General features: G+C 50.1%; 1 protein-coding gene across 1 annotated transcript in view; it reads left to right on the top strand.

Annotated features, from left to right (window-relative positions):
* GGA1 (golgi associated, gamma adaptin ear containing, ARF binding protein 1) overlaps positions 1-18,004 on the top strand; it is a 111,399-nt gene that overhangs the window by 41,911 nt on the left and 51,484 nt on the right. The window contains exons 7-10 of the mRNA XM_075321726.1: positions 14,882-14,962; positions 15,054-15,191; positions 15,266-15,347; positions 17,605-17,712. Of these exons, the coding sequence (XP_075177841.1) occupies positions 14,882-14,962; positions 15,054-15,191; positions 15,266-15,347; positions 17,605-17,712 (409 nt within the window). The remainder of the gene's footprint in view (positions 1-14,881; positions 14,963-15,053; positions 15,192-15,265; positions 15,348-17,604; positions 17,713-18,004) is intronic.

Raw genomic sequence — 18,004 nt, 5'->3', positions numbered from 1 at the left:
GTGATTTTTTGTCTTGGGAACTACCGCGCCGGCCGCTCCGGGAGCGGCGGCGCCGCTGGGACTTGTAGTGCGCCGGGGACTCGCGCTGCCCGCGCTTTTACGGCGGCAGCGCTCATAAATCTAGTCCCCGGCTTTTGCGGCCTAGTTACGGTTCGTTCCCGCCCCCACCCTGTCAATCAGGGAAAGGGAGAGACGCTGTGCAATAGGCAGCGCCGAGGGCTGGAGCCTTATTTACATGCTCCAGCCCTCTCACTGGGCACAGTGGGGACGCAAGTTTCCCGCTCTTGGTCTCAACACGCCCAGGGCCCGCCCCTCTCCACAGGACGCCGGCAGCCATTCCTGCATGCAGTCTGGCTGGAGAACGGACACAGGCTCTGGGGGACTCAGACAAGGGACTCTGGCGACCACACACCCGCGTTTATGCGGGCGGTAAGCTGCACATAAGTGCTGGCCCCACTAGTGCCACAGTGTTATTTGGTGCATTTTTTCTCTGTACCATATATATTTATATTGCACTGTACAGTCGCTTCTTGGCTTATACCCTCATTGCTCTGAGGAGACAACAACATGTCATCCGCAAAACGCAAGGGTGCCAAGGCACAGGCGGTACGCACTGCTTGTGCCGCATGTGGGGCTAATCTACCGGCAGGTTCCAATGACCCCCATTGTGTGCAATGTTCAATCCCTGTGCCACTTCGTCAGCCAGAGTCTATGGTAGTAGTGGCCCAGGCAGAGACGCCTGTGAACCCTGCCCCGGTGACGGGGACAGAATTTGCAGTTTTTGCTGATAAGATGTCTGTGACTATGACAAAAATCCTGGAAACCTTGCAGTCCAGGCCAGTTTCTCATACCATGGACACTGCTGTGTCTATGCTCCCCGGTCCCCCTCAGTTGGAACTAATCCGTACTTCAAGGGGGTCCCAGGCATCACAGGCTGAAGACTCTGACTCGGATGACAGTCCCAGGCAGCCTAAGCGGGCTCGCTGGGAAAGACCCTCGCCGTCATCACACTGGTCAGGGTCTCAGCGAGACGAGGCTCTGTATGAGGAGACAGAGGTGGGTGATCAGGAATCTACTCCTGACACCGCTCTCAATCTAGATACCCCTGATGGTGACGCTATGGTAAATGACCTTATAGCGGCCATCAATAGACTGTTGGATATTTCTCCCCCAGCCCCTTCTGCTGAGGAGGCAGCTGCACAGCAGGAGAAGTTCCAGTTCCGGTATCCTAAGCGTAAATTGAGTACTTTTCTGGACCACTCTGACTTCAGAGAATCAGTCCAGAAACATCATGCTTATCCAGATAAGCGTTTCTCCAAACGTCTTAAGGATACACGTTATCCCTTTCCCCCTGACGTGGTCAAACGCTGGACCCAGTGTCCAAAGGTGGACCCCCCAATCTCCAGGCTTGCGGCTAGGTCCTTAGTTGCAGTGGAAGATGGGGCTTCACTTAAAGATGCCAATGACAGACAGATGGACCTTTGGTTAAAGTCTGTCTATGAAGCTATCGGCGCGTCGTTTGCTCCAGCATTCGCGGCCGTGTGGGCACTCCAAGCTATTTCAGCTGGCCTGGCACAAGTGGACTCTATCATACGTCCAGCAGTGCCGCGAGTAGCGTCCCTAACTTCGCAAATGTCTGCGTTTGCGACTTACGCTATCAACGCTGTCCTGGACTCTACGAGCCGTACCTCAATGGCGTCTGCCAACTCTGTGGTTTTGCGCAGAGCCTTGTGGTTAAAGGAATGGAAAGCAGATTCTGCTTCCAAGAAATGTTTAACCAGCTTGCCACTATCTGGAGACAGACTGTTTGGTGAGCAATTGCCTGAGATCATTAAACAGTCCAAGGGTAAGGACTCCTCCTTACCCCAGCCCAGATCGAGCAAACCTCAACAGAGGAAGTGGCAGTCGAGGTTTCGGTCCTTTCGAGGCTCCAGCAAGACCCAATTCTCCTCGTCCAAAGGGACTCAGAAGGAGCAAAGGAGCTCAGATTCCTGGCGGGCTCATTCACGCCCCAAGAAAACAACCGGAGGAACCGCTTCCAAGGCGGCTGCCTCATGACTTTCGGCCTCATCCCTCCGCATCCTCGGTCGGTGGCAGGCTCTCCCGCTTTTGCGACATTTGGCTGCCACAGGTCAAAGACCGGTGGGTAGCAGACATTTTGTCTCACGGGTACAGGATAGAATTCAGTTCTCATCCTCCGCCTCGGTTCTTCAGAACCTCCCCACATCCCGACCGAGCAAATGCCCTTCTGCAGGCGGTGTGCTCACTAAGAGCAGAAGGAGTGGTGATCCCTGTTCCTCTGCAGGAACAAGGGCAAGGTTTTTACTCCAATCTCTTCGTGGTTCCAAAAAAGGACGGCTCGTTCCGTCCTGTTCTGGACCTAAAGCTGCTCAACAAGCATGTGAACGCCAGGCGGTTCCGGATGGAATCCCTCCGCTCTGTCATTGCCTCAATGTCTCAAGGAGATTTCCTTGCATCAATAGACATCAAAGATGCTTATCTCCACGTGCCGATTGCTACAGAGCACCAACGTTTCCTACGTTTCGTGATAGGAGACGACCATCTCCAGTTCGTAGCTCTGCCATTTGGTCTGGCGACAGCCCCACGGGTTTTCACCAAGGTCATGGCGGCAGTGGTAGCAGTCTTGCATTCTCAGGGACACTCGGTGATCCCTTACTTGGACGATCTACTTGTCAAAGCACCCTCTCAAGAGGCATGCCAACACAGCCTGAATGTTGCGCTGGAGACTCTCCAGACTTTCGGGTGGATCATCAACTTTTCAAAGTCAAACCTGGCACCGACTCAATCACTAACGTATCTTGGCATGGAGTTTCATACTCTTTCAGCGATAGTGAAGCTTCCGCTGGACAAGCAGCGGTCACTACAGACAGGGGTGCAGTCTCTCCTTCAGGGTCAGTCGCACCCCTTAAGGCGCCTCATGCACTTCCTAGGGAAGATGGTGGCAGCAATGGAGGCAGTCCCGTTCGCGCAGTTTCATCTGCGTCCACTTCAATGGGACATTCTCCGCCAATGGGACGGGAAGACAACTTCCCTAGACAGGAAAGTCTCCCTTTCTCAGACGGCCAAGGATTCTCTGCTATGGTGGCTTCTTCCCACCTCATTATCGCAGGGAAGATCATTCCTGCCCCCATCCTGGGCAGTGGTCACGACAGACGCGAGTCTGTCAGGGTGGGGAGCAGTTTTTCTCCACCACAGGGCTCAAGGGACGTGGACTCAGCAGGAATCCACCCTTCAGATCAATGTTCTGGAGATCAGGGCAGTGTATCTTGCCCTATTAGCCTTCCAGCAGTGGCTGGAAGGAAAACAGATCCGAATTCAGTCGGACAACTCCACAGCGGTGGCATACATCAACCACCAAGGAGGGACACGCAGTTGGCAAGCCTTCCAGGAAGTCAGGCGGATTCTGATGTGGGTAGAGGAAAGAGCATCCACCATATCAGCAGTTCACATCCCGGGCGTAGAAAACTGGGAAGCAGACTTCCTCAGTCGCCAGGGCATGGACGCAGGGGAATGGTCCCTTCACCCGGACGTGTTTCAGGAAATCTGCCGCCGCTGGGGTGTGCCGGACGTCGACCTAATGGCGTCTCGGCACAACAACAAGGTCCCGACCTTCATAGCGCGGTCTCGCGATCAAAGAGCTCTGGCGGCAGACGCCTTAGTGCAAGATTGGTCGCAGTTCCGGCTCCCTTATGTGTTTCCACCTCTGGCACTCTTGCCCAGAGTGTTACGCAAGATCAGATCCGATTGCGGCCGCGTCATACTCGTCGCCCCAGACTGGCCGAGGAGGTCGTGGTACCCGGATCTGTGGCATCTCACGGTCGGCCAACCGTGGGCACTACCAGACCGACCAGACTTACTGTCCCAAGGGCCGTTTTTCCATCGGAATTCTGCGGCCCTGAACCTGACTGTGTGGCCATTGAGTCCTGGATCCTAGCGTCTTCAGGATTATCCCAAGGGGTCGTGGCCACCATGAGACAGGCTAGGAAGTCCACTTCTGCTAAGATCTACCACAGAACGTGGAAGATTTTCTTATCCTGGTGCTCTGCACAAGGAGTATCTCCCTGGCCATTCGCGTTACCTGTTTTTCTTTCCTTCCTGCAATCTGGGTTGGAAAAGGGCTTGTCGCTCGGCTCCCTTAAAGGGCAAGTCTCGGCACTATCCGTTTTTTTTCAGAAGCGTCTAGCACGACTTTCTCAGGTGCGCACGTTCCTGCAGGGGGTTTGTCATATCGTACCTCCGTACAGGCGGCCGTTAGATCCGTGGGATCTAAACAAGGTCCTTGTTGCTCTCCAGAAGCCGCCCTTCGAGCCTCTGAGGGATGTGTCACTTTCTCGACTCTCACAGAAAGTGGCCTTTCTGGTAGCGGTCACGTCTCTTCGGAGAGTGTCCGAACTAGCAGCGCTGTCATCCAAGGCTCCTTTCCTGGTGTTCCACCAGGACAAGGTAGTGCTGCGCCCCATTCAGGAGTTTCTCCCTAAGGTAGTATCCTCTTTTCATCTTAATCAGGATATCTCCTTGCCTTCCTTTTATCCGCATGCAGTTCATCGGTATGAAAAGGATTTACATTTGTTGGATCTGGTGAGAGCACTCAGAATCTACATTTCCCGCACGGCGCCCCTGCGCCGCTCGGATGCACTCTTTGTCCTTGTCGCTGGTAAGCGCAAAGGGTCGCAGGCTTCCAAAGCCACCCTGGCTCGATGGATCAAAGAACCAATTCTTGAAGCCTACCGTTCTGCTGGGCTTCCGGTTCCATCAGGGCTGAAGGCCCATTCTACCAGAGCCGTGGGTGCGTCCTGGGCATTACAACACCAGGCTACGGCTCAACAGGTGTGCCAGGCAGCCACCTGGTCGAGTCTGCACACTTTCACCAAACATTATCAGGTGCATACCTATGCTTCGGCGGACGCCAGCCTAGGTAGAAGAGTCCTGCAGGCGGCAGTTGCCTCCCCGTAGGGGAGGGCTGTCTTTGCAGCTCTAACATGAGGTATTTCTTTACCCACCCAGGGACAGCTTTTGGACGTCCCAATCGTCTGGGTCTCCCAATGGAGCGCCGAAGAAGAAGGGAATTTTGTTACTTACCGTAAATTCCTTTTCTTCTAGCTCCTATTGGGAGACCCAGCACCCGCCCTGTTGTCCTTCGGGATTTTTGGTTGTTTTTCGGGTACACATGTTGTTCATGTTGAATGGTTTTCAGTTCTCCGACGTATCTTCGGAGTGAATTTGTTTAAACCAGTTATTGGCTTTCCTCCTTCTTGCTTTTGCACTAAAACTGGTGAGCCAGTGATCCCACTGGGGGTGTATAGCCAGAAGGGGAGGGGCCTTACACTTTTTGGTGTAATTGCTTTGTGTGGCCTCCGGAGGGCAGTGCTATACACCCAATCGTCTGGGTCTCCCAATAGGAGCTAGAAGAAAAGGAATTTACGGTAAGTAACAAAATTCCCTTCATTTAATCCGAGGAGTTATACTCCTAATTATGAACAAAGCAACGAGATGCTTTTATTCTCTGTGTTCTGCGCAGTCTGCATGTCTGTGTGATGCAGGACAACGGCGTTATGCCGGTTTAGCCTTGAGGTGGAACAGGATTACTCCAAAAACCTTTTTTTAGATGGCTGTGGGATGCAGGGCGACGGCGTTATGCAGCTTTAGCCTTGAGGTGGAGCAGAATTTCTACCTACTCCAGTCCAAAAAGCTTTTTCTGAATATCTGTGTGATGCAGGATGACGGCGTTATGCAGGTTTAGCTTCGAGCTGGAGCAGAATTACGCTCTACTCTAGTCCAAAAAGCTTTTTTCTTCATCGCTCTATTGGGAGACCCAGACGATTGGGTGTATAGCACTGCCTCCGGAGGCCACACAAAGCAATTACACTAAAAAGTGTAAGGCCCCTCCCCTTCTGGCTATACACCCCCAGTGGGATCACTGGCTCACCAGTTTTCTGCTTTGTGCGAAGGAGGTCAGACATCCACGCATAGCTCCACTGTTTGTAGTCAGCAGTAGCTGCTGGCTATATCGGATGGAAGAAAAGAGGGCCCATATGGGGCCCCCAGCATGCTCCCTTCTCACCCGCGGTGGTGCTTGTAAGGTTGAGGTACCTATTGCTGGTACAGAGGCTGGAGCCCACATGCTGTTTTCCTTCCACATCCCCTTAGGGCTCTGTGGAAGTGGGATCTTACCGGCCTCCAAGCCCTGAGGCCGGGCTCCATCCACAGACCCAGAGAACCTGCTGGATTTGGAGCGGGAGTGCCGTTCAGGGACAAGGCCCTGCAACTTTCAGGTACTCTGTGTCCCCGGCAGGCACGGACACTCTCAAGGCTTGCTGAGCGTTATAGTGCGCCGGGGACAGTAGCGCTGTGCGCTGGGGTTAGGTCACTGCAGCTTTGCTGAGTGACGTTACATGTTGGGAACTACTGCGCCGACCGCTGCTGGAGCGGCGGCGCAGCTGCGACTTGTGGTGCGCCGGGGACTTTGCGCCGACCGCGCTTTTACGGCGGCGGCGCTTCTAACTTTAGCCCCCGGCTTCTGCGGCCTAGCGCCGCTTCGTTCCCGCCCCCACCCTGTCAATCAGGGTAGGGGAGAGACGCTGCTCAATTGGCAGCGCCGAGGGCTGGAGCTTTATTTACATGCTCCAGCCCTCTCACTAGGCACAGTGGGAAGCAGGCTTCCCGCTCTTCGTCTGTATACGCCCAGGGCCCGCCCCCCCTCTCCACAAGGACGCCGGCAGCCATTACACATGCGGTCTGGCTGGGGAAAGGCAGCAGGCCCTGGGAGACCCAGACTAAAGGGATTTCGGCGACCACACACCCGCTCCTAAGCGGGCGGTAAGCTGCACTTTAGTGCTGGCCCCACTTGTGCCTCAGTGTTATATTAGTGTACTTTTTTCTTAGTACCATATATATATATATATATATATATATATATAGTTGCACTGTAAGGTCGCTTCTTGGCTGGACACCCTGTACTGCTCTGAGGAGGCAGCAACATGTCATCCGCAAAACGCAAGGGTGCCAAGGCACAGGCTGTGTACACTGTTTGTACTGCATGTGGGGCTGATCTACCGGCAGGCTCCAAAGACTCACATTGTATGCAATGTTCAGTCCCAGTGGCACTCCGTCAGCCAGAGCCTAATGTGGTGGTAGCCCAGGCAGAGACGCCTGTGAACCCTGCCCCGGTGACGGGGACAGACTTTGCAGTTTTTGCTGACAAAATGTCTGTGACTATGTTAAAAATCCTGGAGACCTTGCAGTCCAGGCCAGTTACTCAGACCATGGACACTGCTGTGTCTATGCTCTCCGGTCCCCCTCAGTTGGAACTAATCCGTACTTCAAGGGGGTCTCAAGCATCACAGGCTGAAGTCTCTGACTCAGATGACAGTCTCAGGCAGCCTAAGCGAGCTCGCTGGGAAAGACCCTCCACGTCATCACACTGCTCAGGGTCTCAGCGAGAAGAGTCTCTCTGTGATGAGACTGAGGACGGTGATCAGGATTCTAATCCTGAGGCTCCTTTCAATCTGGATGCCCCTGATGGTGACGCCATGGTTAATGACCTTATATCGGCAATTAATAGACTGTTGGATATTTCTCCCCCAGCCCCTTCTGAAGAGGAGGCAGCGGCACAGCAGGAGAAGTTCCATTTCCTGTATCCCAAGCGTAAATTAAGTGCTTTTTTGGACCACTCTGACTTCAGAGAATCGATCCAGAAACACGACGCTCATCCAGATAAGCGTTTCTCTAAACGTTCTAAGGATACCCGTTACCCTTTTCCTGCTGAGGTGACCAAACGCTGGACCCAGTGTCCAAAGGTGGATCCCCCAATTTCCAAGCTTGCGGCTAGATCCATAGTCGCAGTAGAGGATGGCGCTTCACTTAAAGATGCCAACGACAGACAGATGGACCTTTGGTTGAAATCTGTCTATGAAGCTATCGGCGCGTCGTTTGCTCCAGCATTCGCAGCCGTGTGGGCACTCCAAGCTATTTCAGCTGGTTTAGCACAGGTGGATGCTATCATACATCCAGCAGTGCCGCAGGTGGCGTCCCTAACTTCGCAAATGTCTGCGTTTGCGACCTATGCTATCAATGCTGTCCTAGAATCTACGAGCCGTACCGCTATGGCGTCCGCCAATTCTGTGGTTTTGCGCAGAGCCTTGTGGTTAAAGGACTGGAAAGCAGATGCTGGTTCCAAAAAATGCTTAACCAGCTTGCCATTATCCAGAGACAGACTGTTTGGTGAGCCATTGGCTGAAATCATAAAACAGTCCAAGGGTAAGGACTCTTCCTTACCACAGCCCAGAGCAAGTAAACCTCAACAGAAAAAGTGGCAGTCGAGGTTTCGGTCCTTTCGAGGCTCGGGCAAGGCCCAATTCTCCTCGTCCAAAAGGACTCAGAAAGAACAAGGGAGCTCAGATTCCTGGCGGGCTCACTCACGCCCCAGGAAAGCAAATGGAGGAACCGCTTCCAAAGCGGCTACCTCATGACTTTCGGCCTCCTCCCTCCGCATCCTCGGTCGGTGGCAGGCTCTCCCGCTTTTGCGACATTTGGCTGTCACAGGTCAAGGACCGGTGGGTAACAGACATTTTGTCTCGCGGGTACAGAATCGAGTTCAGTTCTCGACCTCCACTTCGGTTCTTCAGAACCTCCCCACACCCCAACCGAGCAGATGCCCTGCTGCAGGCGGTGGACTCTCTAAGAGCAGAAGGAGTCGTGATCCCTGTCCCCCCTCAGGAACGGGGGCGAGGATTTTACTCCAATCTCTTTGTGGTTCCAAAAAAGGACGGCTCCTTCCGTCCTGTTCTGGACCTAAAACTGCTCAACAAGCATGTGAACGCCAGGCGGTTCCGGATGGAATCCCTCCGCTCAGTCATTGCCTCAATGTCTCAAGGAGATTTCATAGCATCAATAGACATCAAAGATGCTCATCTCCACGTGCCGATTGCTACAGAGCACCAACGCTTTCTACGCTTCGTGATAGGAGACGACCATCTTCAGTTCGTAGCTCTGCCATTTGGTCTGGCGACAGCCCCTCGGGTGTTCACCAAGATCATGGCGGCAGTGGTAGCAGTCTTGCACTCTCACGGACACTCTGTGATCCCTTACTTGGACGATCTACTGGTCAAGGCACCCTCTCAAGAGGCATGCCAACTCAGCCTGAATGTTGCACTGGAGACTCTCCAGGCGTTCGGGTGGATCATCAACTTCCCAAAGTCAAATCTGTCACCGACCCAATCACTAACGTATCTTGGCATGGAGTTTCATACTCTCTCAGCGATAGTGAAGCTTCCGCTGGACAAGCAGCGGTCTCTACAGACTGGGGTGCAGGCTCTCCTTCAAAGTCAGTCGCACTCCTTAAGACGCCTCATGCACTTCCTCGGGAAGATGGTGGCGGTTCCGTTTGCGCAGTTTCATCTGCGTCCACTTCAATGGGACATTCTCCGCCTATGGGACGGGAAGTCAACATCCCTAGACAGGAAAGTCTCCCTTTCCCAGACGGCCAAGGACTCTCTGCAGTGGTGGCTTCTTCCCACCTCATTATCACAGGGAAGATCCTTCCTACCACCGTCTTGGGCGGTGGTCACGACAGACGCGAGTCTGTCAGGGTGGGGAGCAGTTTTTCTCCACCACAGGGCTCAGGGTACGTGGACTCGGCAGGAGTCCACCCTTCAGATCAATGTTCTGGAAATCAGAGCAGTGTATCTTGCCCTACTAGCCTTCCAGCAGTGGCTGGAGGGAAAGCAGATCCGAATTCAGTCGGACAACTCCACAGCGGTGGCATACATCAACCACCAAGGGGGGACACGCAGTCGGCAAGCCTTCCGGGAAGTCCGGCGGATTCTGATGTGGGTGGAAGCCACAGCCTCCACCATATCCGCAGTTCACATCCCCGGCGTAGAAAACTGGGAAGCAGACTTCCTCAGTCGCCAGGGCATGGACGCAGGGGAATGGTCCCTTCACCCAGACGTGTTTCAGGAAATCTGTCGCCGCTGGGGGGTGCCGGACGTCGACCTAATGGCGTCACGGCACAACAACAAGGTCCCAACCTTCATGGCACGGTCTCGCGATCAAAGAGCGCTGGCGGCAGACGCCCTAGTGCAAGATTGGTCGCAGTTCCGGCTCCCTTATGTGTTTCCACCTCTGGCACTCTTGCCCAGAGTGCTACGCAAGATCAGATCCGATTGCAGCCGCGTCATACTTGTCGCCCCAGACTGGCCGAGGAGGGCGTGGTATCCGGATCTGTGGCAGCTCACAGTCGGCCAACCGTGGGCACTACCAGACCGACCAGACTTACTGTCCCAAGGGCCGTTTTTCCATCGGAATTCTGCGGCCCTGAACCTGACTGTGTGGCCATTGAGTCCTGGATCCTAGCGTCTTCAGGATTGTCCCAAGGGGTCGTTGCCACCATGAGACAGGCTAGGAAGCCCACGTCCGCTAAGATCTACCACAGAACGTGGAGGATATTCTTATCCTGGTCCTCTGCTCAGGGAGTGTCTCCCTGGCCATTTGCATTGCCTACCTTTCTTTCTTTCCTGCAATCTGGGTTAGAAAAAGGTTTGTCGCTCAGCTCCCTTAAAGGTCAGGTCTCGGCGCTATCCGTCTTTTTTCAGAGGCGTTTGGCACGCCTTCCTAAGGTGCGAACGTTCCTGCAGGGGGTTTGTCATATTGTACCCCCGTACAAGCGGCCGTTAGATCCATGGGATCTGAACAGGGTACTAGTTGCCCTCCAGAAGCCGCCCTTCGAGCCTCTGAGGGAGGTTTCACTTTCTAGACTATCACAGAAAGTGGCTTTTCTGGTAGCGATCACATCTCTTCGGAGAGTGTCTGAGCTGGCAGCACTATCATCCAAGGCTCCCTTCCTGGTCTTCCACCAGGACAAGGTTGTGCTGCGCCCCATTCAGGAGTTTCTCCCGAAGGTGGTATCCTCTTTTCATCTTAATCAGGATATCTCTTTGCCTTCGTTTTGTCCTCATGCAGTTCATCGGTATGAGAAAGATTTACATTTGTTAGATCTGGTGAGAGCACTCAGAATCTACATTTCCCGCACGGCGCCCTTGCGCCGTTCGGATGCACTCTTTGTCCTTGTCGCTGGTCAGCGCAAAGGGTCGCAGGCTTCTAAGGCCACCCTGGCTCGATGGATCAAAGAACCAATTCTTGTAGCCTACCGTTCTGCTGGGCTTCCGGTTCCTTCAGGGCTGAAGGCCCATTCTACCAGAGCCGTGGGTGCATCCTGGGCATTACGACACCAGGCTACGGCTCAACAGGTGTGCCAGGCAGCTACCTGGTCGAGTCTGCACACTTTCACCAAACATTATCAGGTGCATACCTATGCTTCGGCGGACGCCAGCCTAGGTAGAAGAGTCCTGCAGGCGGCAGTTGCCTCCCCGTAGGGGAGGGCTGTCTTGCAGCTCTAACATGAGGTATTTCTTTACCCACCCAGGGACAGCTTTTGGACGTCCCAATCGTCTGGGTCTCCCAATAGAGCGATGAAGAAGAAGGGAATTTTGTTACTTACCGTAAATTCCTTTTCTTCTAGCTCTTATTGGGAGACCCAGCACCCGCCCTGTTGTCCTTCGGGATTTTTGGTTTGTTTGCGGGTACACATGTTGTTCATGTTGAACGGTTTTCAGTTCTCCGTTGTTACTCGGAGAGAATTTGTTTAAACCAGTTATTGGCTTTCCTCCTTCTTGCTTTTGCACTAAAACTGGTGAGCCAGTGATCCCACTGGGGGTGTATAGCCAGAAGGGGAGGGGCCTTACACTTTTTAGTGTAATTGCTTTGTGTGGCCTCCGGAGGCAGTGCTATACACCCAATCGTCTGGGTCTCCCAATAAGAGCTAGAAGAAAAGGAATTTACGGTAAGTAACAAAATTCCCTTCTTTGGATGTCTGTGTGATGCAAGACGACGGCGTTATTCAGATTTATGCTTGAGCTGCAGCAGGATTACTTCTTACTACAGTCCAAAAAGCTTTTTTTATGTCTGTGTGATGCAGGATGGCTGCGTTATGCAGGTTTAGCTTCGCATTAGAGCAGAATTACTCACTACTCCAGTCCAAAAAGCTTTTTTTTTTTTGGATGTGTGTATGATGCAGAATGACGGAGTTATACAGGCTTAGCCTCTAGCTGGAACAGGATTACTCCTTACTCCAGTCCAACAAGCTATTTTTGAATGCCTGTGTGATGCAGGATGACAGCGTTATGCAGATTTAGCCTCAAACTGGAGCACGATTATTCCGAAAAAGCTTTTTTTTGGGATGTCTGTGTGATGCAGGACGACGGCATTATGGAGGTTTAGCCTCGAGCTAGAGCAGGATTACTCCCTACTCCAGTCCAAAAAGTTTTTTTTTAATTTTTGATGTCTGTATGATGCAGGATGACGGCATTATCTATGGTTAGCCTCGAGCTGGAGCAGGATTGCTCCCTACTGCTGTCCAAAAAGCTTTTTTTGGATGTCTGTGTGATGCAGGATGATGGCGTTATGCAGGTTTAGCCTTGATGTGGAGCAGGATTATTCCCTACTCCAGTCTAAAAAGTGTTTTTTGGATGTCTGTGTGATGTAGGACGACAGCGTTATGCAGGTTTAGCCTCAAGCTGGAACAGGATTGCTCCGAAAAGCTGCTTTTGGATGCCTGTGTGATGCAGGACGACGGCGTTATGCAGGTTTACATAGTTACATAGTTACTAAGGTTGAAAAAAGACCTAGGTCCATCTAGTTCCAGGTTCAGGTTTAGCCCGAGCTGAAACAGGATTACTCCAAAAAGCTTTCTTTTGGATATCTGTGTGATGCAGGAGGAAGGGTCATGCATGTTTAGCCTCGAGCTGGAGCAGGATTATTCCCTACTCCAGTCTAAAAATCTTTTTTGGATGTCTGTGTGATGCAGGACGATGGCGTTACGCAGGTTTAGCCTCGAGCTGGAGCAGGATTACTCCCTTCTCAAGTCCAAAAAGCTTTTTTTCAGTGGCTGCAGAAGGCTGGGAGCTGTCACAGTGCTCATATCATTCCCACTAAGTAATTGTCAGCAGCTGTGGGCAGAAACGGGGACTGGAGTGAAAGAAATAACAGACAATTTGTTACTGGACCTTCACTTTACTAATTCTAATTTTTACTACCAAGAGAGCATGTTGTGATTGCAACAAAAAAAGCAACTTGTGAACATTGCCCTACTCCATAACTGCTAATGTCTTTGCTTGCTTTATTGGTTTCACTATGTACTACATGTCTCAAGATCTCACGAGTTGTGTACAAATTGCCGTACTAGTAGCCTTAGCGTGGTGCACAAGGTTCACGTCATTGCTGATCTTTTATCTTGTACGTTTCCATCATTATTTACTCAGCACGTGTGAGGAGCCCCTAAACTTGGCCAGGAAGGAAGGAAGTCAGGTCACCGTTCGGGTTGCACCTGTATCACAGTCTTCGCACGCAGCCGCCTTGGCACGGGTCAGAAGCAATCAAACTGGAAGAAAGTATAATCTCCAGCATGAAGACAACACAATAAGGTCTTCAATAAAACTTCATGTTTTTTGATATTATTTAAAGTGCACCAATCACCAGGATTTTCATATATAAACTAAAGACAGTGCTATACTGGCACTATCAGGCTGATTCTATACTTTAGTTGTCAGCTAGGATGTATAGTTTCTGAAACATAAGCAAGTAAAGTTTGTAAAATGAGCAGTTTTTTCAATTGTCAGCAGCTGCCCATCAGCTAATATCTGGGGTGAGTATTCATAGTGATTCCTGCCCCCCTGCCTGTCTGTTCTCCCCCTGTTATTTATGCTAATTCTATTATAGAATCGTTTTATTAAGTGGCTAGAAGGACCTGTGCTGATGTCATACCCATGTGACCAGAAGGAGCCAGGGCCTCAGCCAATAGAAAAATTATGTTGCTTCCTGGTATCAGCTATGTTGGCTGAGGCCCCACCCCTTCTGGTCACATGGGTATGACATCAGCAAAGGTCCTTCTAGTCACTTAGTAAAACTATTCTGTAATAGAATTAGTATAAACAACAGGGGGAGGATGGACAGGCCAGGGGGCGGGAATCACTATGAATACCCACCCCAGCTATCAGCTGATTGGCAGATCAGCAAAGGTCCTTCTAGTCACTTAGTAAAACTATTCTATAATAGAACTAGTATAAATAACAGGGGGAGGACGGACAGGCCGGGGGGCGGGAATCACTATGAATACCCACCCCAGCTATCAACTGCTTGGCAGTTGCTGCCACTCAAAAAGCTGCTCATTTTACAAACTTTACTTGCTTGTGTTTCAAATCCTATACATCCTAGCTGACAACTGAGGGTCTGTATAGAATCCGTCTGATAGTGCCAGTATAGCACTGGCTTTAGGTTATATAGGAGAATCCTTGGGATTGGTGCGCTTTAAAAATAAAGCAGTGGCAGCATAAACACTGGATCAAAACCTTTTGTGTTTCGGCAAATTGCCTTAATCATGCTGAAACGTGTAGGTTTTGATCCCGCTTTTAGGCTGTTGCTGCTCTATTTTTCAATAATATCAAAAAATGTGAAGCTTTATTGAAGACCTTATTCTGTCTTCATCTACTTCCTTGCTGTTTGATCTTGGCCATGGTACCCTTAAAAAAAAAAAAAAGCTTCTGATTGCAAGGAGAGATCTTCCAGGGTTGCTTATTTTGTTCCCCGCTTTCGGTTTGTCACCAATGATAAGAGAAAGTAAAGAAAAACCCTCGACCGGCTTCGATAAGATCCCACCTACATTTCTTTTGAGTGGTATTCCTTGCGATTCGATGAGTTTGGAAGATGAGCCTCCATTCTCCGCCTGTCCTCGTTCTCTTGTAGTACTTTCCCGCATTTCTTTTTGTAATATGGCTCCTTATTGGATATTTTCATCTTTTATCTCAAGATGTTAGCCCGTCTGCTAAAGAGCACACATCCGGAAGACTTACGAGCGGCAAATAAACTCATTAAGGAGATGGTGCAGGAGGTGAGACGATCCTCTCCCATGTTTCTCCATTACCCCAGGTGCAGTATTCAACTTCTCATCTATTTGACCTCATGTCATGTTTCCTCACCAGGACCAAAAACGCATGGAGAAAATTTCCAAAAGAGTACATGCAATAGAAGAGGTGAACAACAACGTCAAACTCCTGAGCGACATGTTGGGTGCATTTAGGACGGGTCAATGCTCTGAAGGCAGCGACGACTTAATGAAGGTCAGTGCACCATCGCAGGTGAAGCCACTAGAAATGGCTTCTTGTATCGGTGATTTGTATCTCTCGCATGACAGGAGTTGTATCACCGGTGTGAAAAGATGAGGCCGACACTTTTCCGTTTGGCCAGTGACACAGAGGACAACGATGAAGCTTTAGGTAAGGAACATAGCAGCTTTTTCGTAGATTAGTATATGGACATTTCTGAATTCGGATCCATATATCTGTGTGTGTATAAAAATATAAAAAAGTATTGAACACGTCGCCAATTTTCTAAGTACATTAAATGAATTTATAAAGATGCCATTGACATAAATTTCTCACCAGATGTCAATAACAACCCATCCAATCCACACAGGCAAAGAAATCCATAGATGTCCATAAATTTAGTGATGAGAAATGACACAGGGAAGAAGTATTGAACACACTTACGAAAATGTGTTTAATACTTCGTACAAATGCCTTGATTGAGGTTTGTCCTGTATGGAGAAACTAGTTGCATGGATTGCACAGGTGGGATTTTGGTCCATTCTTCCACAGAAACACTCTTTAAATCCTTAAGGTGCCAATGACTGATAACACCCCTATATAAAGTAGATAACACAGGATTCACCACTCACAATAGGCGATGTCACAGCTCATCTCCTCCTCCTACTGTACAATGACTAATAACACCTCTATATACAGTAAATAACACAGGATCCACCTGTTGTGAATGTTGTTTGTGTGGGTGCTGTTTTGGAGCTCCCTCTGGTGGCCAGGAATGGTAGTGAAGCTGAGTCTGAGTCTGTGACTCAGACAGGTGTCGGCGTTAATTGGGAATTAAAGAAGTCCTCTTGCAGACAAGCCTCGTGTATGTAGGAGAGCACTTTTTGCCTTGCTGGCGCCAGTGATAGTTGAATTTTCCTCAATCTCTGAACCTGGCTTGGAGTTCTGTCCTTCCCTGTTTTCCTGTGCAAGAGCTCTGCAGATAAGTTTGCAAGCTTTTGCTTTGCTTCCTGGTTTACACCTTAGGGTGTTTATTTTTCCATTGTTTTGTTTTGAATCCGTTTTCTTGCAGGTGAATATTTGCTTTTCTAGTTTGGTGAGCATGGGGGTTCCCCCTTTGCTAGCTCTTCTGCAAGAAAAGGGAGATTCTCTCTGTCAAACTGGATTATTTGCACTTTTGTATTTTTGTGTTCTTTTTGGTATTTTGTCTCTCCCATTATTTACAAGAGTACCTGGTATAGTGGGGGTGAGGTCGTTTGACCTCCAGGGCTATTTTTACTATCAGGAGATTGGTATTTTTCTGCAGGGTTTTTTGTACTGAACGCAATCAGTTTCCTTTTCTTTCCTTTGTATCTACATAGTCGGGCCTCGCCTTTGCTTAATCTATGTTTCCTATCTGTGGATCGTGTTTTCCTACATCACCATAATCTCTATATGTCGGGGGCTGGCTATTCCTTTGGGGACTTCTCTGAGGCAAGGTAGATTTTCTCATTTCGATCTGTGAGGTGTAGCTAGTTTCTCCGGCTGTGACATGGCGTCTAGGTGTTTAGGAACGCTCCATGGCTACTTCTACTGTGGTCTGATAGTTAGGGGATTGCGGTCAGCCCAGGTTCCAACTACTTTAACAACTTTTTCTTGGTGTTTTTTCTACTAATGGGAGTTTTTTGTAATCTTCCACGGTTACCGGATCATAACACCACCATTCACAATAGGTGATGTCACAGCTCACCTCCACCTCCTGCTGTGCAATGACTGATAACACCTTTATATACAGTAAATAACACAGAAACCACTATACACAATAGGTGATGTCACAGCTCACCTCCTCCCCTGTACAATGACTGATGACATTTATATATACAGTATATAACACGCTATCCACCATTCACAATAGGTGATGTCACAGCTCACCTTCTCTCCCTCTTGTACAATGACAGAAGGTAACACAGGATCCACCATTCACAATATGTGATGTCACAGCTCACCTCCCCTGTACAATGACTGATGACATATATATACAGTAGATAACATACGATCCACCATACATAATAGGTGATGTCACAGCTCACCTTCTCCCCCTCCTGTACAATGACACAGAAGATACCACAGGATCCACCATTAACAATAGGTGATGTCACAGCTCACCTTTTCCCCCTCCTGTACAGTCACACAGAAGATACCACAGGATCCACCATTAACAATAGGTGATGTCACAACTCACCTTCTCCCCTTCCTGTACAATGACACAGAAGGTAACAGGATCCACTATTCACAGTAGTTGATGTTACAGCTCACCTGCTCCTCCTTCTTTCTGTACAGTGACACAGAAGATAACACAGGATCCACCATTCACAGTAGCTGATGTCACAGCTCTCCTGCTTTAAACAATATATTTTCTGATGACACGCTCCCTTCATTTATTTTGCAGCGGAAATCCTGCAGGCAAATGATAGTTTAACACAAGTCATTAACACATACCGCCAGCTGGTGAAAGGAGAAGAAGTGAACGGAGATTCTGCGTCCGGCAGCGTGCCAAGTGAGTGCCAATTTCTCTATCGTTTCATTGGGGGACACAGGACCATGGGTTATGCTGCTGTCACTAGGAGGCTGACACTAAGTAAACAGAAAAAGTTAGCTCCTCCCCAGCAGTATAACCCCTGAGCCGGAGGCGGGCTCAATCAGTTTTTTGCTTAGTGTCGTAGGAGGCTGATGTGGGCCGACTGGGCCCCCTTCAGCCACTTGATTTTTTGCGTATATTTTTTCATTTTTTCTCTCGGCGACGCTCGTCGCTCTCATCTGTTGGAATTCTCTTTTTCTGCAGGTATCGT

This window comes from Anomaloglossus baeobatrachus, chromosome 8 (assembly GCF_048569485.1).
Source record: "Anomaloglossus baeobatrachus isolate aAnoBae1 chromosome 8, aAnoBae1.hap1, whole genome shotgun sequence".
Lineage (NCBI taxonomy): Eukaryota > Metazoa > Chordata > Amphibia > Anura > Aromobatidae > Anomaloglossus > Anomaloglossus baeobatrachus.
Note: the sequence above shows the minus strand (reverse complement) of the source record. Positions and strands in the feature narration are given on the sequence as shown.